General features: G+C 43.7%; 2 protein-coding genes across 2 annotated transcripts; both read left to right on the forward strand.

Annotated features, from left to right (window-relative positions):
- The first annotated feature begins 415 nt into the window (after positions 1 to 415).
- LOC132336295 (solute carrier family 2, facilitated glucose transporter member 11-like) lies at positions 416 to 9,302 on the forward strand. Its single transcript, XM_059863630.1, has 11 exons — positions 416 to 511; positions 1,305 to 1,465; positions 1,965 to 2,089; positions 2,972 to 3,101; positions 3,846 to 3,994; positions 6,135 to 6,322; positions 6,663 to 6,773; positions 7,812 to 7,913; positions 8,259 to 8,334; positions 8,651 to 8,778; positions 9,096 to 9,302. Exons 1-11 carry the CDS (start codon positions 416 to 418, stop codon positions 9,300 to 9,302), a joined length of 1,473 nt encoding a protein of 490 aa, XP_059719613.1.
- A 2,967-nt stretch (positions 9,303 to 12,269) lies between these two features.
- LOC132336296 (solute carrier family 2, facilitated glucose transporter member 11-like) lies at positions 12,270 to 20,024 on the forward strand. The gene is made up of 12 exons (XM_059863631.1): positions 12,270 to 12,375; positions 13,303 to 13,401; positions 13,976 to 14,136; positions 14,619 to 14,743; positions 15,083 to 15,212; positions 15,808 to 15,956; positions 16,319 to 16,506; positions 17,499 to 17,609; positions 18,126 to 18,227; positions 18,525 to 18,600; positions 19,365 to 19,492; positions 19,818 to 20,024. The coding sequence occupies exons 1-12, from the start codon at positions 12,352 to 12,354 to the stop codon at positions 20,022 to 20,024; spliced, it is 1,500 nt and encodes a 499-aa protein (XP_059719614.1). The 5' UTR covers positions 12,270 to 12,351.
- The last annotated feature ends 508 nt before the right edge of the window (positions 20,025 to 20,532 follow it).

Genomic DNA, 20,532 nt, shown 5'->3' on the forward strand with positions numbered 1-20,532 from the left:
TTATCTAGTCTCAGCCAAGTCACTGAGCAAAATATTCATTTAGGTGAGATAGATAACAAGTAGGAAAGGAGGAGGAGAAAGGACAAATAGATGGAATTGTTCACAAAATACTTTTGCACATTGCACTATGCTCCCACAACTATGACAGTGCAGATTAAGATAGCCAAAGCTGAAGGCTGAAGCACTGAAGTGTGTAACTGGATTCTGGGAGGCATCTGTGAGCTTTCCTTCTACTCAGCATTCTCACTGCCCTGTGCTTCAGTAGCTGTGGTTTCCTACTGCTCCTTGGTCTTGGGGGAGGCAGGTGTGTGGCATTGCTGAGATTGTTAGAGCTCCCAAGGAAAGTACAGCATGTTTGGAGGCATGTCTGGATAGCTGCACCTGTTTGTTTGTTGGTTTTATTTCTTGCAAGAAAATGAGCTGCAACCTTTTTCTCCTGGCTTTTGTCCTGGGCATGACTGGAACCTTCCACTATGGATTGCAGGTCTCCATAATCAATTCTCCTGCTGAGGTAAGCATGGAGAGCTCCAAGAGTGAGCTACCAGTATTCCACTGTTCTCAGGCATTCATGCCCCTATTTGCAATGGCTAACTTTTTACTTGTGCTTTCAAAAATTAGACTTATCATGGTTTATTCATTCTAAGAGTAGCTGCTACTGCTCTTGTGTTTTGTGAGGTTTGAACTTCTGTCTGATGGGACAGAACCGGGAAAGGGAAGGGTGAATAATATCCATAAAGTCAGCTATTTTCCCCCTATTGAGTGGAATTGCTCCCAGGGCATTCTCCTCTCTCCATCACTCAGGGAGTCCCTGGTACTGTGTGCTTGACCACCCACACTATTTCCAAGTGGCTGTAAGGTGAAATAGGACAGGGAAGGACTGTAGCTCTAGAGCTGAGGTCAGCACCCCTACCTGCAGCTGGAAAAGGAAAACTGGGGATGATGTTTGTCATCCTGGATGGTACCAAGGACACTGAGCTCATACTATCACCAGAGATGAGTGGGAATGGCAGGAAAAGATCAGGGAGAGAAAAAAATCAGGGTTTATCACAGAAACAGAAGACCAGCCTACTATTCACTTACTGGCACTCACAGTTGATCTTTAATATTGATATCTTTATTCATTGGATCTCATTGCTAAAACATCAGCTCCAGGGATGGTAACGGCAAAATTCCCACTGGGGCTAAGATTTCAGCCAAAGTTATTGATAGAAATGTAAGCAGGTAAGAGAATTTTAAAAGCAGCACAATTATGCAAAAACATGTTGACTGAGTCCATTGTTGGTTTTTTTTTTTTTCTTTTAAAGTACATCCAGAGTTTCATCCATGAGACCTGGCTGAAGAGATATGGCTCCTCTCCCAGTGCAGAGATGATCACTTTGATGTGGTCCCTCATTGTGTCCATCTACAGCATTGGTGGGCTCCTGGGCTCCTGCTGTGCTGGGTTCTTGTGTGTCCGCTTTGGAAGGTAGGCAGAGTGCTTACACCAGCGCTGCTGTTTGCAGCCACTACTGCAGACAGATAAACTGTGTCTCAGGAGAAACACTGCTGGGAATGGGGCATTGGGAGCAGCCCAGGCTTCCAATTAAAGACCAGTATAGTGAAGGAACAGAATGGAAAATCTGCCAGTGATCACAAGGAAAATCATACCTTCTCCCTTATGAAGTCCAAAACAAATCTAGACCAGGGAAGTCATACAGGAAGTACATGCATTTTAAAGAGAATTTCAGAGATAACCACTCACAAAGCTTGTTCTCCAGTGTAGATATTGACTATAGAGGCATCAAAACCTTCAACTAACTGATCAGTCTGTGACAAGTTTCCCCATTGCCATTTCCCATTTACTTCAGCTGATCTCAGAAGCCAGCACTAAGTCTGTAACCATGGTACAGTTCATGCCACTCCTGTCAGGCTGTGAGTGAGGCAAGGGCAGTACCCATGCTCACGTTTATTTGCATGAATTCCAGGAAGAAGGCCATGCTGCTTTCCAACATCCCTGCTCTGCTGGGTGCAGCTCTGATGGGACTCAGCCGGCTGTGTGGATCTTTTGAGATGATCATTGCTGGAAGGTTATTTTCTGGAGTCTGTGGAGGTAAATTGCCATTCCTGCCTGTGGTATGAAAGACTGGGAAGAGCAGTGGCTGAGGGTCACAAGGACTCACCAGCCTGAGTAAACAGAGCACAGATTTTTCACTACATTCTGCAGAGAACATGATAGCTGAGTGCATTTTTAACTAAATAAGAAACCACAAACCTAATTACATTAGTAATGTATGACATCTCCGTTTCCCTTTCTTGTATCTTTACTGCCAACTTGTGAAAAAGCCAAAACATACAATATTTCAGGGAAGCATGCTCACTTGATAGAGAACTGGCCTCTGCTGCTCCTGATGCTTTTCACTGTGGCTGATGCTGCCCTCCCCATTACAGACAAGGGAATGGTTTTCAAGCAATTCAGTTAGAATTTTCAATTCTAATTCCCAGATGCCTCAGAAGGTTACATTCTGCCAGTGCTTTTGATCTCTGAGCAGTTGGATAAAGATAATACTAATCAGAAAAAAAAAATTGAGAGGATAAAAATTAATTAAGTCACTGAGCAAATAGAATGTACAGCATTTGCCAACTTGGTGGTTTCAAGGAGAAAATAAAGCACATAGCCACTGAAAAATGTCATCTAAGACTAGAGGGAGAAATCACAGCCCTGTCTGTATAAGGGGCTGTAGGAAATAATGTAAGGGAAGGCCAGCCTGCTGAAGGACGGATTTCTCACAGGCCCAGACTTACAAAGTGAAATATTTAGCAAAGGCTCAAGGGCAGGGTATGAGGCACATGCTTCGTGTCAGGCAGCCACATCCTCAGCACAGATAAAAGTAAATCTGAGAGCCAACCCTATAGGCACTGTCCAAAGGGGTCTCCTCCAAAACACCAGACCTGTGAGGGTTTGCATGGCCCTAACAGTGCTTTGTCCCTGCAGGTCTAACTCAGAATGTCCATATCATGTATGCTGGGGAATGTGCCCCACGGAAGCTCCGTGGGCTGATTGCCATAACAGCTTCCACCTTCTCTGCTCTTGGAAAATTTGTAGGATTTGCTCTGGGTCTCAGGTAAGAGAGTCTGAAACATATTCAATTTCTTCTGTTATTAAAATACATGTGTATATCAATGCACACCCGTGCCCAGGGGCTGCTATTTGGGGCAGTCAGTACCAGTCTGGTAACTCAGGGATCTTGTAATGATGCTAATGGAGCCTATTTGGATCAGAAGCAGAGGGATCAGCCCCTGCAGGTTTTCCTTCAGCGCTTGTGCTGGGACTGTCAGTCCCTGTGAGCCCTCAGGACGCAGGAGGACAGGGGTGGCCCTTGCTGTGCCCTGCACTGAGCAGCAGGAGCCCTCGGGACGCAGGAGGACACGGGTGGCCCTTGCTGTGCCCTGCACTGAGCAGCAGGAGCCCTCAGGACACAGGAGGACACGGGTGGCCCTTGCTGTGCCCTGCACTGAGCAGCAGGAGCCCTCGGGACGCAGGAGGACACGGGTGGCCCTTGCTGTGCCCTGCACTGAGCAGCAGGAGCCCTCAGGACACAGGAGGACACGGGTGGCCCTTGCTGTGCCCTGCACTGAGCAGCAGGAGCCCTCGGGACGCAGGAGGACACGGGTGGCCCTTGCTGTGCCCTGCACTGAGCAGCAGGAGCCGGCACCGCGCAGCTCCTGGGCTGCAGGTGAGGCCCCTCTGCACTCCCTGCCGGAGACTGCCAGCAGGGCTGGGGTGAGCTGTGACTGTGTGTGCCTCTGCTCAAATGGCCAGCACTCACCGTGCCTCAGCCCCTCTCACCCTGCTGCTTTTGTTCCAGAGAAGTTCTTGGAGTGGAGGCTCTCTGGCCCATTCTGCTGGCAGCCAATGCAGTCCCCGTGCTTGTTCAGCTTCTCACCCTCCCCTTCTTCCCAGACTCTCCCCGCTACCTGCTCATTGACCGCAAGGACAAGGAGGGATGCATCAAAGGTCAGGAAATGGGCCGTAAAGCATTCATTTCAGGAAAAAGGGGAAATACTGTAAAGCCCCAGGTGAGCCTGGAAGAAAGGTCCAGGTAGGAAAATGACTCTTGGTGTTTTGGCTCTGAAAGTACCTTCAGCTTAAATGAAAGTCAGCCTCTTCTGTTTGTGTCACATTCACATTCTCTGAAAAAATCCCTTTGCCCAGGATTTTTCTCCTGGGAAGCTGAGAAGCCTCAGAGAAAAAAAAAAAAAAAATTCTTATCTCATTTGCTTCTACTGTGTGGTGCTCATGTGGAATGTGTTTGGAGATTGTTCACCCACAGGTGATTGTTTCATTGGATTCTGCTGTGAGTTGTTTTCATTCGTTGGCCAACCAGGGCCAAGCTGTGTCAGGGCACTGGAAAGAGTCACAAGTTTTCATTATTATCTTTTTAGCATTCAGTAAGTGTCCTTTCTGTATTCTTTAGTATAGTATAGTATCCTTTAATATCATGTAGTATCATAAAATAATGAATTAGCCTTCTGAGAACATGGAGTCAGATTCATCATTCCTTCCTTTGTCTGAGGGGAACACAAATACAATTTGTTTGGATATTAGTGCTCTCTTGGCACTAGAATTTCTCTACGCTCTGCCAGGGTCCTTCAAGGGCGGTGATCACACAGAGCTTGTATTTCCAGCAATGCAGATTCTGCCCTGAGCAGTCAGAGTACAGATACAGTATCTTCTCTGGGTGAGAAAGAGAGGCTCTGCACTGTCATTCTGTACCTGTGAGCATTCCAGTTCTTCAGTAACCCAAACAGCAGCTACTGACAGCAACTGAGCAACAGCCACTGTGGGTATTTGTGGCATTCACATTCTCTGAAAAAATTCCTTCACCCAGGATTTTTCTCCTGAGAAGCCTCAGAGGAAAAGAAAACAAGTGTTATCTCATTTGCTTCTCCTGTGTTTTGCTCATGTAAAATGTGTTTGGAGATTGTTTACCCACAGGTGATTGTTCCATTGCATTCTGCTGTGAGTTGTTTTGGCTCATTGCCCAATCAGGGCCAAGCTGTGTTGAGACTCTGGAAAGAGTCACGAGTTTTCATTATTATCTTTTTAGCATTCAGTAAGTATCCTTTCTGTATTTTTTAGTATAGTATAGTATAGTATAGTATTCTTTAATATAATATGATATTATAAAGTAATAAATTAGCCTTCTGAGAACATGAAGTCAGATGCATCATTCCTGCCTTCGTCAGGGCATTCCCTGCAAATACAATAGGTATTTAACTATCAAAAGATAGAACTCCTTGGATGTAAACTTATTTTTTATATGTAGGAGTAATTTTATCTTGTCTGTGTTTTGGAGTGTGCACTAGAACTGCACCTTTAGCAGGAAGGTGTTCAGGGAAGGCTTGGCAAGAATGTAAGTGTGACTTACATGCAAAGACTGTCAGCAGCTATTGGCCAAAGGTGAGTATCAGAAATTAAAGCAACCCCGAAGAAGGGAGAAATGATGAGGAGGACTCTATGGATATTAGAAGGTTAATTATTTACTCTATTATACTATATTATAAATAGTGCTATATTTGTATTACTTATAATAATACTATTACAAATAATACTATATTATAAATATACACTATTTATTATTCTGTATTACATTACATCTAAACTGAAACTGCACAAGTACTACATCAACAGAACATCGTGACTAACAGTTGGCAGTCTTGACACACACGTGGATTTAATTGGTTAATGAATTAAAACACTTACACTAGAATCTAATGACCAGTTCTCTTTAGGTAAACAATTTTCTACAATGCATTCTACTTGTTCTAAAACACAGCAGCAGTAAATGAGGTAAGAATTGTTTTTTCTTTCTCTGAGGTTCAGAGAATGTGAATCCTAGAAAATCTTTGGGAAGTTGTGCCTTGCTTTTCTCTGTGAAGAGAAATGTGGCCACAGGTGAGGTCATGTTAAGATTTATGGGTAAAACCAGACAGTAATGATGTGGACCTGTGTCACACCTGAGCCCAGATCTCTAGGAAGTTCATTCAAGAAAAGAGCATGAAGTTCTAATAAGATACTCTGCAAAGCAGGAAATAATCTTCTGGACTCATGTCTGTGCTGGTGAGCTTGGTCACCTCTCCTCCTCTCCTTCCAGCTGTGAAGCAGCTCTGGGGGGATGGGGACCATCTGGCTGAAATCAATGACATGATGTCAGAGCAGAGAGCCATCGGTGGCGAGAAGGCGAAGAGCGTTTGGGACCTGCTGCGGGACAGAGCCGTGCGCTGGCAGCTCATCACTCTGCTCCTCGTGGTCTCCTGCATCCAGCTCCTCGGGGCCAACGTGGTACGTGCAGGGCTTTGCTCTGCCCCTGCAAGGAGGGCAGGCTCCTCAGCAAAAGTAACCTCTGCAAGGGGCTGGGAGTGACTGCAGCGCTGCCCTAAGGAGGGATCTGTTGGTACTGTTTGTTACAATCTTTCCCCCTGGAAGTTTGGGACCTGGGATAAATCCAGAGCTGTGTTTTAGCAAGTGTTTTCTGAAGGTATTTCTATGGATTACCCTGTTAGGATAAGACGGTTTTCTGTTTTGTAAAGGTCTGCTTAGTTATTTTCTGTCCAAAAAGACAGACGACAGTAGTATAAACATGGCCACGTGCACAGCTTTCACAAATTTCTGTTCTTTCCAGGTTTACTCTTATGCATACAGTATCTTTACAAAGGCTGGAATCCCCCCTGCTCAAACCCACTATGTGTCCCTGGGGATTGGGACCACTGAGATCCTCTCCACAGTTCTGTGTGTAAGTGGCATCTCAGCTGAATTTTGTTCTGCTGTAATACATTGCTCAATTTGATCTTTAGAAATACTGTAAATGAAGCTTCAGGAATCAAATTTTTGCAACAAATCAGCCATGGAACTGGTCAGATAAAGTCCTCTCCCCACACCCTGCAAACACGGACATTTCTACTGAGCATCTGGAAAGAGCTGAGAGTCTCTCTGTCAAAATCACAACCCACTCTGGGCCAGACTTGGGGGTCCCAGTTCCCCCCTGGAGGAAGGGCAGATGTCATGTGTCAGTAGGACCCAGGGCTGTAGGAATCACAGCAGTGTTGTTATGAATTGAAGCAAACTCCAATAAGCTTAGTCCAATTGGAATTTATTCATTACAGCAAGCAAGGCATAAGCAAAATCAGCGCTGGGCGACAGGGGAGCCTCCGCTCGCCAAGGACTGCCGCACCCACTGTTCGATACAGTCTAACTTTTATACTGTATCTCTTCTCCTTGGGGTCGTGTCCAGAAAGTTCTCTGCCCATGTGTCTTCTTGGTGCTAAGGGGTCCTCCTCTGCTGGGAGTCGTCTGATGAAGGCTGCTAGTCTTCCTCGGTCGTCCTCTGGTCGACTTCTCCTTATTTAGTGGTCATGCCTAAAATTCTAGAACTTATGGTTTATTGAGCAAGCATTTATTAAACAAGAATATTTTAAGCAAGCATTTATTAAGCAAGAATATACTTGTGATTGTATGCGGTTTTGGTTACACGTGGTTTTAGGTCTAAGTGTTTTATTCCCTCTATCTTTAGCCCTTTAGTGAACAGAACATGAACAAAACGCACCAGGTTCCACCACAGTGGGAGCATTCCCACTCTGCTCTCCTGCCTGGCTCTCCTTTGCCTGCAGGACAGCAGCTCTGACCTCCTCTGCCCAGACAGTGCTCCCTGCACCTTCCAGCTCCTGGTGCTGCTCAGGCTCCCCAGATGGGGCCAGTGAAGGCAGAGGTGGAGCAGCTCTCAGGCTGCCCTCAGGCTGTCCCTGGGAGCTGGCAGATCTCCTCCTGCTTGCAGGGCTTCCTCATTGAGCGTGCAGGGAGGAAGACACTGCTGTGGAAGAACTACGCCGTGATGGCCTTGGCTCTAGGGCTCCTCACAGTCACACTCGCACTGCAGGTAAGACCCCTCTGATGCATTACAGCTGTGCACATGTTTTCTTGTATGACAGATCTTATGACTATTTCCATCCCCACAAATCACTTTTTAGCAGGCAGAAATATTTTTGGGGCTAACCATCATATTCATAGAGGTCAGTTCCCAGCCATGTGCATGGGATTGAAGACAGTAGCTTTACACAACCAAGATCACTGCCAAGGCTATCTCATGACATTTCTGAAAGTAGAGGAAATGGATCTATGTTAAACGTTGACATACTTAGTAGTAGTGATGAGCATTTGTAATGGAGCTAGATAAATAAAATTTTATTTTCTGATTTTATTTGCTTTTCATTTCCTACCACAGGACTCCTATTTCTGGGTACCATACTGCTCTGTTGCACTTGTCTTTATTTTCATCATGAGCTTTGGCATTGGGCCAGGTTGGTATTTTTTACTGGAATGGTTTCATCTATTCTGCAGCCTTCAGGAGAGATCCCAGCACAGCTGTTCCACCATAGGCATGAATCCCTACTTCTGATTCAGTAGAGGTATTGATATTTCCCTCCATACTATGGTAGGAGGTAAAATTCATTTCCTATTGCATTCCTACATGCCTTTTCACTGAAGAGCCAAGCACCACTTCAGACACTTCCAGGCCACTTAAAGCCATGAACTTATGCAGCAAAATGAAGTATGAGGTACGAAATCATCTTGCAAAATTTCTAAGCTTCCTTCTTTCTTCAATATTTTTTCCAGGTGGAGTCGTATGCCCCTTGATCACAGAAATATTTATTCAGTCATACAGACCAGCTGCTTATGTTTTTAATGGTGTTATAAACTGGATCCAACTCTTCATCCTTGGGCTTGTGTTCCCTTTCATTGTGGTAAGCAACACTTCATGCAACAGAGCCCAAATTATTTGCAGTTCTGATGGCCTCTTCCATTTTAACCAGATGTTTACTGGAAGTGTAGCAAACCCACAAAATACTTCTAACTCTACACAAGTTAGAGTGACATAGGCATCACAGATGCAGTGACAGAGGCAGTGACACTGTCAGATGTCATTTGAAGCAGGATTTATATCCATTAAGTCTCTGACCAACTTCTTTTAGTAAATACAAACCCAGAAACTCTATATCATAAGAGCAAGAAATCAAGATAAATGTATATGAGCACATTTTTTCTCTTTGTTTTCCTGTAGGAAGGTCTTGGCAATTTCTGTTTCATCATTTTCCTGACATACTCTTTGTGCATGGCTATTTTTGTACTCCTGGTGCTGCCAGAGACCAAAGGAAAGACCATGCTGCAGGTCAAGGAGGAGTTCAACCGCCTGAACTACCGTGGGAAGAAGGGGCAGGCAGCCCTGGAGCAGAGTAACTGCTCAGTGGTGACTGTTACTAGGCTTTAAGAACAAACCCTCCACTTCATATTTTGCTCTTTTATTACTGTAGTGTCCAGAAGTCTCACTAAACAAGAGAGAAACTATAGATCCACCAAAAAATCACCTTCAGTACAGGGTGCAGCATGAACTTGGTGGTTCTCTCCAGCTCCTGAAATATGAGCTGAATTGATTCCTCTGCAGAAAAAAATTAAACACGGTTTGTAGAGAAAATAAGATCTTTGTCAGTCCCTCCAAGCTTGCAGTTATAAACTGAAAACACAGGATCTGCTATTTTCTTGGCAAAACCAGGACTCCACAGTTGGCAGAAGTGACTCTGGAAGGTCCAGAGGTCCAGAAAACTTGCAAAGACAGAGCTTTGACACTGAAATAATCTGCTCCTACCAACAAGTCAGTGCTGATGAGCTTCCCCAGAGAAGAAGCTTCAGTTCACAGGAAAATAAGTGTTTAGCTGTTTAATCCAGTGAAAGAAGAGTGCCTTGCCCAGCAGCAGGCAGAATCAATATGCAATATTCCCCCATGTTTACAATCTTGGAGATTCTTCTGTTGGGAAAAACAGGGATATGTCAGCACTGAAAGAAAGCAATGAGCAAAGAAAGCAGAGGAGAGGAAGTCATGAGGGGGCAAATTCAGAGTGTAGATTCTCCTCCTACATTGACAATGACTGTGCAGTGTCTCTCCAGCCTGGAGTTTCAGTGGGATTGAGGCCTGAGAGGGACTGGTACTGATGAGACAGAGAAGAGGGAATTTAACCCAAATGTGTGACTGTTTGTTCTCTTTCCAGGTCTTTGAACATTTCCCATTTTCATTATAAAACCTGGTAAAAATGGCTTCACATCTGTGTTCATTGCTATATGACATGACAGTTTTTTGTCTTCTTCATACTTTACAGTTTTCTGATAAGGCAATAAAAAGCAGTGACTAGGGAAACACATCCTTCTGATTGTGCCTGGATTGATTTTCATTGAATGAAGAGGCAGGGACAGAGGAGGCCCCACCTTCTGGGGTGGTGTTGTTGGGCTCAAGGAGTGCTGTGTCTGTCTTGTTCTGGAGATGAGATCTTCAATACCAACTGATGCAGATGCTGCATGAGAACTCTTGCAAAAGGATCTGAATATTGAGCAGCAGTTTCTTTCACAGCCCTAAAGCTCCCCTGCTATTTTATCTTCACATTTTCCTCCAGCAGTATTTGTGGCAGTGCCAAAAGCTAATGCCAGGAGCAGAGAACTTTCCTAACACAGCCATCCCTCCCAGGGCACTCATCACACTACCAAAAACCTAGATAAAGTTTATTGTTTCAAGGCTTGAGATCACTGATTGCACAGTGCCACTTTAATAACCAGCATACATTCCTTCTTGTGGTCAAAAATGCAGGGGGAAAAAAGAAGCATTGGAGGTGTTTTGAAAAGAAAATATTAGGTCATTGATTATTTTAAAGGTCCTTATTTGGCTTGGTCCTTTCTCAAACTTACTGGTTCCCAATGAGGAAGTTTTTACTGTCTTACAAGACATTAAAAACTCATTTCCTTATGCATGTCTTTCTACAGCATGATTGTGTTCAACCTGCCTTACTTATCCCCTGCTACTGAAGGCTGTCCACAAGAGGGGAAATGTGGTAAATCATTAACACTGCCATAAACTGTCATGGATTGGGAATAAAGGTTGAAGAAGTACTTGTGAATCTGCAGTTCCAGGATCCAGGATGGATCTAGGGTCACACAAGTGCTACACAGGGCATCTCTGAAAACAAAATCCCTCCAAGTCCAGGGTACTGGGTGAGCTCTATACTGGGTCTGGAAAAAGCACAGCTCGTGTAGTGTTCAAGTCCTAGGTGAAGGGATGCATCTTGTCCTCTTCTTTAGGAAAAGAAATAAAACCTCTACCTGCACTTAAGGCTTGCTTTTTTATCTCCACCTGCATTTAAGGCTTGCTTTTTTACCTCCACTTGCATTTAAGGCTTGCTTTTTTACCTCCACTTGCATTTAAGGCTTGCTTTTTTACCTCCACCTGCATTTAAGGCTTGCTTTTTTACCTCCACTTGCATTTAAGGCTTGCTTTTTTACCTCCACTTGCATTTAAGGCTTGCTTTTTTACCTCCACCTACATTTAAGGCTTGCTTTTTTACCTCTACCTGCATTTAAGGCTTGCTTTTTTCCATCGTACAGCACTGAACAATGGTGTGAGGCCAGATGAAAATGAGACAGCAGTAGGAGTGTTCTAGAGGGACACAGACAACAGGAGGAAGAGGAACAGGGCTCTGCAGGGACTGTTTGATAACTAGCTGTTAAAAACTGGTCACAGACAGTGTTTAGAGACCTCTCCAGGAAGGTCCAGAGCTGCCATGTGTGCCCTTCCTTCCATCCTCAGCTCAAAGAAAAATCTTCCTTTCCCCTCTAGGTCCTCCAGGCTCATCAGCTCCTTGCCCACTGAGATGTGGCATTGTGCCCTGGCACACAGTGGGTCAATTCCACCAATACAGAGCGGCCTCTGAGTGGTTCTGGAAAAACTCTGAGCCTCTGTAAAGAACTGGGTGTTAGCAAGGACACAAAATGCCAATATTCCAATAATTCATTTCCTGCCTCTGGGAAATTGTTCAAGCAATTGTAACTCTTCCAGCAGGCAAGAAGAGGCACTAGGGCTGAGCTACAATTCTAAAGGCCTTTTGTAGACTGGAGGGGAGGAAAACCTGCCCAAGCTGCTTTTCAGAGAGGTGAAGAAGGACCCTGAAGGGAAGCTGGTGGCACTGTCTGACTCCTCACACAACAGAACACTCAGGGGTTGTAGCAGTGTGAGTAAGGGCCAGTGCTCCCAATTCAAGAAGGATAAACATTGACCAATGTTGTAATCAGCTTGTCATATCTGGGTCTTAGAATAATTAAACCAGCAAGAAGTGGCCCTGGCCAGTGTCAGGGGAGGACACAATTTGCTAAAAGCCACACAGTTAGAATTTAACTTCTGTGCTGTGATCCCAAAGCCTTACAACCTCAGTGTGGAGCCCATCTCTCTCATCTGGCAGACTTGACAAGGGCTCTCAGAGCAGGCAGGGTTTCAAAGGGAAATGGCTGGGTTCCTCTCAGACCTGGTGAGTATCCAAATTCTTGTGTTCTAGCCCTGGTCACTAACAGCAGCATGGTCTAAGATTGCAGCAAAGCGAATCCTTCTTGTAATAAAAATGAGCAACAGAGCTTGGGACAGCACTGGTTGAGCAATGACTGACTAAATGGCATCTGCAGAAAATACATTAGCAATGCAAAACAGTGAGAGGTTTAAAAGAGGACCTGGGAAACCAGGAAAGATGGGAATTTGGGGGTAGATAGAGAACACAATATCAGTGAAAAATGCAAAACAGAAAAAACTTCCCCACTCTACTGCTCTGTGCTCTCAAGGACAATTGAGGATACTCATGGGTTTAAAATGTGACCTGACTAAATGCCTGAAAACATTAGTGCTTGTGAGAAATGCTCTGAAATTCAGTGTACTTCATGGAAACACAGCATTTCCAATGGAAGTCATTCAGATAGGGCCTCTAAAAATGTCATTTCATAAAGGGTTGATAAAAGTGAAATGTAAAAAAAAAAGTTTTGAGAGGACAGACTTGAGTCATCTCTGGAAAATGGTGAACACTGTCCCGGTGAGGAGGCAAAGATGAAAGCAAAAAGGAATTCAAGGAAGCTGTAGCTTCTTTCTAGGACAAAGGTAAAAACAAATGATCTCAACAAGGCTTTTATGAATTTTGTTTTCTGTGGTTAGCAGAGCTAACAGAATTAGAGAATGCATCTTTTCAGATTGCTAGTAGCCAGGAGAGGAACATAGAAGAATGTGCAGATGTGGATTTTAATTATTTAACAAATTAATTTTGCTTGGTTATTGTGAAACTCAAGATGGGTTTTTGCATGTTAAAGGTTTCTTAGTCATGGAACTGTGAAGATGTAAGGTGCTGTAAATCATCTCATGGTCTGAAAGGCCTGCTGGTATCAGGAGGTTAGGATGTGTTCCCTTCTCTCTGCAGGTTCAATACCGGAGGCTGCTGCTAATGATTGTGGTGCTGGGAATTGGTGGAACTCACCTGTCTGGGTTCCAAATGTCTGTCATCAATTACACTTCTCCGGTAGGCAGAGCTGGAGAAAAGAAAATCCCATCTCTAACTGTTAATCATGGTCCTGGGCCTTGCACTTTGCAGATGCTTTACAAAACAAAAGCTTTTATTCCCAGCTGCTTCCAATGCTGTCAAAGTGTGCATGACTGCAAGGTCTGTGCTCCAAAGACAACTTCCCACTGAATTTTGTGGAAACAACATATTGAGATATCTCCTTAAAGTTTATGCCATGGAGAAAAAAAACCTCCAAAATAGCTGATGGAGTCAGCCTTCAGCTCAGCCCTTTTCTCTTTATATCCATTACTGGCCACAAGAACATTTGCACTTTACTATAATGAATATAAGGTCCTGATTTTTGGTGTAGGAGAGGTAGGATTCAACACACTAAAGAGCATAATTAATTTTTGAAAGATTCTTGTACACTATTAGGCTGTATGAGAGGAAATATCAATCCTTATTTGCAAACAAATGTCCTATAATCACACTTTTAGTCACAACAATTAATCTAATTTTTTAAAATTGTAAACATTATGAAGAACATTATGATTAGTGCCTTGATGGAATGAAAATCTCTTTTTTGTCCCAGTACATTCAGAAGTTTATCAATGAAACTTGGCTGGAGCGATATGGTTCTGTGCTGCCTCAGGAGACCCTGATGCTGCTGTGGTCCCTCATTGTGTCTGTGTACTGCATGGGTGGCGTGATAGGCTGTCTGTGCAGTGGCTACCTGACTGCAAAACTTGGAAAGTAAGTACATTTCCCAGCACCTTGCTACCCAGGGCTGTAACAGGGGAAGCTAATAAATATTAGTCAACTAAAAGAAGGGATACCAGAATTTCACTGCCCCCTGCTGCTGCAGAATTTACCTAGCATGCAAAACGAAACCAGGGTGCATTGGAAAGACAAGAAGAGGCAGATATCTCTGATTCCCTTGTCACAGCTTTTGTTGACATACAATTCCCATCGTTTTGCTGGCATTTTACCCTGCAGGAGTTTCCTTCAGCCTCGTGGTTTGCTCCCACAATGAGTAAGAGGAATCTAGCTTCTCCCTTTCCACTCCTCTGCAAAGACATCATGCATTTTTATAACCAGATTGGGTTGTCCTATAAGCAATGGGTTTAAACATGGCCATGGCTTCGGTCTGTAAATCCAGAGGAGAAGAGTCAAACATCAGTCAGGGAAGACAAAGTAAAGCATGGGTCACAGCCAGGTTTTGCTCACTGTTGCAGGAAGAAAAGTCTGCTGCTCAACGACGTGGTGCTGATAGCAGCAGCGCTGCTCACAGGCTCCAGCAGGAGAGCCAAGGCCTTTGAGCTGATCCTGGCTGGGCGCTTCCTCGAGGGCATTGCTGCTGGTAGGACTCCCCACTTTAATGGTAGTGGGACTTCTTTGGGGTGGGTACAGACATCTTCCTGCTGGCAGTACCCAGGAATGTGCTGGAACCCAGTGGAACGAGGAACAGACTGGGACAAGGGAACATGAGCTGTCCTTTGCCTTCAAGAGCTCTTGTAGAGAGATCTGGTGGATTAGCTAAACGTCCTGACTGAGGTAAAAGGTACATTTTCAGCCCATTATTGCAGAGGATATATGGAAAAAGGTTCAGAAGAGAGAGGAGAGAGCTGAAAGGGAACTGAAAAGGGACCCTGTCTCTTTCTTTCCACAGCTTTAGCACTCTCCTGTCTTCTCCCTTTAGGAGTACATATGAATGCCCATGTTCAGTATGCTGGAGAGATCTCACCCAAGAAGCTGCGTGGATTTATGAACGTGACCTCCACAGTGTTTCTTGCACTAGGAAAAACTCTAGCAAGAATTCTTGGATTAAGGTGCCTGTGCTACTCCCTCTCTGCCTGTTTTATATTTATTTTTCCTCTATATAGCAGGGAAGTGGTGTTCTCCCAGTCCTAGAATCAGACATGCACCAAGGGTGGGGTTTCATTTTGCTTAACTACAGCAGTCAAAGAGGAGGCATCTACCCCATACAAGTCACTGAGGGTTCCATGGTCATTCCCTGGGGACAGAAAGGCCTTTCTCTTGGGAAAGGAAGACTCAGTCTCTGGACGTGCAGTTAATAAGAAAAGATTGTATGTAAATACTCTTAGTAAACATTGTGAGATCTAAAAGTTTTGCTAATTTCTTGATAACTTCATGCAGAGTTGCAGTGTTGGTTCAGAGAGCTGTTGTGGGAATATTTTCACTGTCAGAAATGAAAAGTCCAGTAAAAATGTCAGTCTGGCAGAAGAAATAAAGTATTAGTCTATTTTCCTGTCACTAACTGAAACATCATCTATTTCAGTTGAACTTTTCAATGACTGTATGTATTTTATATCTCTTTAGCTAGCCTCGAATTTAGAAAATACCTATTTAGTTAAAAACTGTAATTTTACTGGACTATAAATAGATTCTAACATGCTTTCATAGAGAACTTTTAGGGACTGAAGACATGTGGAACGTGCTATTGTCCTTCTCTGGGCTCGTGGCATTGATTCAACTGATCTTTTTGCCATTCTTTCCTGAGTCCCCGCCCTATCTCTTGCTGCAAAAAGGAGACAAAGCTGGTTGCTTGAAAGGTAAATTAAAACTTTAGATCCTTAGTTTGTTAAACATTACTCCTGGGAAAGTGAAGCTAACAGCAGGAATTGGCTTTTCTATTAGCCAGCCACAGATTTCTTGATAATTGCATGATTAAAGTCCTCCAGACCAAGCAGAGTCATCAGAGACATTTAAGATCTGCCCCTAACTGCTACAGCATTTTCCAGGGAAGTTTCACCATGCTCCAGTAAGTGATGTTCCTTCCAGTCCTTTGCTCAGTAACTGAAAAATCAAAGCATGAACTCAAGTGCAAATGTTTAGTGTCATTAAAAATTGAAAAACACATAACAATGAGTGGATTAAATATGGAGGAGTATACTTCATTCTGTCTCTTCTGTAGCCATGAAGCAACTCTGGGGAGAAGGGAATTATCAAACAGAATTTGATGACTTGATGAAGGAAAAGACTATAACAAAAGGCACCAAAATCATGAATGTCCTAGAGGTGCTGAGAGAAGGATCTGTGCACCCACAGCTGTGCACCATGCTCTTCCTTTTGCTGAGCCTGCAGCTCTGTGGCCTCAGTGCAGTTGAGTATGCCCTATTTCTATGCTTGGATCTGCTGTTAAGTCTCCAAATGACCACAATGCCAGCTTGTCCCTTTCCTCTGGGTCTGCATTATTCCTCCTCACACAGAGCCCACTGCCTGACACCTGGGGTATCATCCCCAGGACTGCTCAGACCTTTCAGGGAGCTTCTCAGGTGGGAGTACAAGAACTCGAACTCAGCCCAAGTTCCTGCAAGGGCACTGTGCCTTCATTCCCCTGGTGGTACAGCCAAGGAATCTGTAGAGGAAAGGGTTACAAGCATCCTAAGCTACAGCAACCCAGCACCTCTTTCTGTGACATCTGCAATAGCAGATGGCCAGCTATTGCCATCCAGTTTCATTTCATTTGGAAAGGACATTTATCCATGAAGCAGCATCCTTTCAGCAGTTTCCACATAAAGCTGGCTGAGCCCAGTGCAGCCCAAGCTGGCACTCATTCCCCTCATGTTATCACTTGTCTGGGGGTCTCTCCATGAGCCCTGGGTCAGCCTGTGCTGGAGGTGGTTCATTCCAGCTGCCAGCAATGGAATTCCCTCTGCCCTCTGCTGGCAGGGAAATGGTGCCCATTCCTTCAAGGATGCTGGAGAGGAGCAGCTTCTGTTTAGCAGCTGGAAAAGATCAGAATTAACTGTTTGCTTGACAATGTCTGGTGTGCTAAGACTGAGATTTGCTTTTCTTTCTCTTGTCCTGTCCCTTTCCTTTTCCTTTTGCCAAAACACCTTTTCCCATGTTTTTCAGGCAATATGATCCTTTCAAATACTTTTTTTTTTTTTTTACTTTTTTCCCCTCTCACAAATCCATTTCCTTGATTGCCATTAGCCTTTTGATTTCTCACATCTGGAGCAGTTATGTTACCTCTGCTAAGGCCCAATAATATATTGCTGGTTTTGCAGTGAGGACATATCTAGTTCTAAGTGATCCTGGATAAGCACATATCACATCTATTAACTGTGCTTTATTTTTCTTATTTCCAGATCACCTTTTACACGTCAGAAATTTTTGAAACAGCCAACCTGCAGGAAAGCATAATCCCATATGTATCTCTAGGAGTTTCATTCTCTGAACTAATCTCTATAATATTCTGTGTAAGTCAGAGCTTCCTGGGGTTTTAAGAATTAAAGTATTCTTCCTTGAAGCAAAAGAATCTTTTTTTTATGAACCAAAGAAATTTTCTGTGGTGCTGCATAAATCTGTACAGTGGTTGTTACCATCCACTGCAAATTTTGTCCTAACTTTCATGTGTTTCATCCCATCTTCATTCATCTTAATTTCTTATAAAAATCCCTTCTGAGGTGTCATTCAAACATAAATATGTGTACTCATTTCCACATATTTGTGTATAGCTGTACATCCAAATGGAGCTGTACCATGCTTCCATCAATTACAGTGTTTAGGAAGTAGCTGCAATGCTGGGCAGTGATGGTAATTCATGGTATTAGAGAGTGAAGAAGGAATTCAATAAAATAACAAAGTTGGTACCAATAAGATTTGTGTTCTCTGAAGTAAAAAGAGCTCAAGGGGAATGCTTGATTTGTTGGATGGCTCACAGCAGGGTTTTGCCATGCTTCCAGTGATAGGCAATATTTGTTTCTGTTCCTCAGAGCTCCATCATCGATCGCTGTGGGCGCCGCGTGCTCCTGTGTGGGGGTTATTTGCTGATGGCACTGATCCTGGTGTTGCTTGAAATAAGCCTTCTGCTGAGTGTAAGCAAATGTCTCTGCAGGAGTGGACCTGCATCAGAACTCTCTGTGCAGGACAGCAGCCTTTGCTCTCATGTCCAAGCCAGCAGGTCAGAATGTCTTCTAAATACAAGCTCACCTCTGTAGATGTGACACCACCAGCTGCTTCTGGTTCAGTAAGAAAAGATAAGCAGGTCTAGAGAGCATCTATTATACAGCTCAGCATCGTGGGCTTCTTCAAAACATTGCTGCTCCTGAGCTTGGATCAGCTGTGTTACAGCTGTAAAATTGATTTTTGTTCTCCTCCCTCCCTTTGTCTAGGATCAGTTCCTCTGGCTGAGGTACTGCAGTGTTATTCTCATCTTTCTGTTCATCATTGCTTATGGACTAGGACCAGGTGAGCACCACAATAAAAGCCTGGATCACAGGGATAAGCACAGACCATGAATGTATAGCAGTAGAACTAGAATGTGTGAGTATATCTTTGAAAATCAACAGCTTAGCTGAGATTGAGATTGAGGGAATCTCAATTTTTGATTAATTAATTACCCAAGAAACAATTTCTTTAACAAATCACTCCCAGATCAATCAGGACCTTTTTTCTCTCACTGGATTACAGGTTCAAACCAAATAAATTCTTGTTAATGAGTTCATGAAGACTGATTTTGCAGTGTGAATACTGTTCAGTGCACACAGGTTCAGATGGCTGATCTCTGCCAAAGAGCAGAGGTAGACTTTTCTAAAATACCAGAGTTTTCTCAACTTATCTGTAGAATCCTGCTCTGTGAAAGACTGACAGCTGACAGCATGCATAATCTGCCTCTTAGCACTGCTCTGTCCTTCCTTTTCCTCTCTTAATATCACCCTTAGTCACCTACATCAGGAACACCAGACCCAAACTTGCAGCTCTCTGGTAGAACCTCACTCACTTAAGAGCAGGATTTACTCTGGAAGTTCTCTGACTAAACACTGCCAGTAGTTACTAAAGTCTCCAAATTCAAATGTCAGCCTTTAGTGTGGTAAGGGTTGTACCTGACAGCCATGAATTTCTTGAAAACACGACAGAATTCCCACAGTAGCAGGGCTGAGGTATTTTCTATGGGAAATGGTCAATTAAAACACTGTTTCTATAATTTTTATGTTGGTTTTTTTTTCCCTCAGCTGGAGCTGTTGTGGCTGTCATGAATGAAATCTTCACCCTGTCAACAAGGGCCTCTGCTTTTGTGATTGGTGGAATCATCATTTGGCTGGGCCTCACCTTCACTGGAATGGTTTTCCCCTTTGCTGTAGTATGTAATTGGATTCAAATCTTCTCTTTGACTCTGTCAATTAAATCTGGATTCCTAGGCTGATCTGGACAGGGAGTAGAAATGGCTTGTAGATGATCAAAACTGTGAATCCCTTGTTGCTATGGCATATGGAGGCCATTTTTATAAAACATTTCCCAGTACTTCAGAAACCACTTGCTGCCCCAAGAACAGACTGAAAAGAGAAATAAATATTGTTTCTGTAAAATGAGCCTATTTCACAGGAACAAATCAACAAGTTTCAAGAATCTATAGGTGCAAGTGTTGCCAAGGAAATCACTCACCTTGTTCTATTTTTTATCTCCAGATGCTTCTCGGTCCTTTTTGCTTCCTCATCTTTGTTGCTGTCCTGGTCATTTCAGTGGTTCTCATCTACCTGTTCCTCCCAGAAACAAAAGGGAAGTCAACTTCAGAAATCACAGAAAAATTCAAAAGCTGCCAGTTTAAGAGGAAACGTCATCAGGCTGTGGAGAAGGATGCTGCTGAAGAAAAGACATTTTGCACCAGGCTCTGATAAGCCACCAAAAGTAATTTCCACTGTTCTGGCATAACACAATTGTATTTCAAGTTTTTCTCCGTTGCTATCATTTTAAAGCAGCAAGATTTGTGTCTATGTTTTTTACTTGATAAGAAAGTTCTGCTCAGGATTAAGAGCAGGGTGAAGATAGGATTAAACATAGCCATAGTTCTTGCACACAATTTTCATGCCATTTCTTTATGTTATCACACTGTAGAGGACTTAGTGTTGGTTGTGAACGCTGCACATGAAGAAATGCCAGGTAGAATGAAAATGCCAGGTAGAATGAAAATGCCAGGTAGAATGAAAATGCCAGGTAGAATACACATGCCAGGTAGAATAACACCTATTTCCTTGAGCTGCCATCAAGTGACTGCATGTCCTGATTGTCTCTGTGACTGTCAGGGATCCCTGATCCCCAGGCATTTGGGACAGAAGAACTCTCACTTGTATCCTCTGGAGCAGCCTGGCTGCACTCCCCATGCAGATCAGTTGTAGCAAAATC

This window comes from Haemorhous mexicanus, chromosome 19 (assembly GCF_027477595.1).
Source record: "Haemorhous mexicanus isolate bHaeMex1 chromosome 19, bHaeMex1.pri, whole genome shotgun sequence".
NCBI lineage: Eukaryota > Metazoa > Chordata > Aves > Passeriformes > Fringillidae > Haemorhous > Haemorhous mexicanus.

Bases quoted from the DNA above. Each gene is read 5' to 3' on its own strand.
- LOC132336295 (XM_059863630.1), top strand. From the start codon at position 416: ATGAGCTGCAACCTTTTTCTCCTGGCTTTTGTCCTGGGCATGACTGGA. The intron at 2,090-2,971 runs GTAAATTGCCAT...TTGTCCCTGCAG, and splicing joins ATTTTCTGGAGTCTGTGGAG to GTCTAACTCAGAATGTCCAT. The intron at 3,995-6,134 runs GTCAGGAAATGG...CTCTCCTTCCAG, and splicing joins CAAGGAGGGATGCATCAAAG to CTGTGAAGCAGCTCTGGGGG.
- LOC132336296 (XM_059863631.1), top strand. From the start codon at position 12,352: ATGGCTGGGTTCCTCTCAGACCTG. The intron at 16,507-17,498 runs GTTGAGTATGCC...TCTTATTTCCAG, and splicing joins AGCTCTGTGGCCTCAGTGCA to ATCACCTTTTACACGTCAGA. The intron at 18,228-18,524 runs GTAAGCAAATGT...CCCTTTGTCTAG, and splicing joins AAATAAGCCTTCTGCTGAGT to GATCAGTTCCTCTGGCTGAG.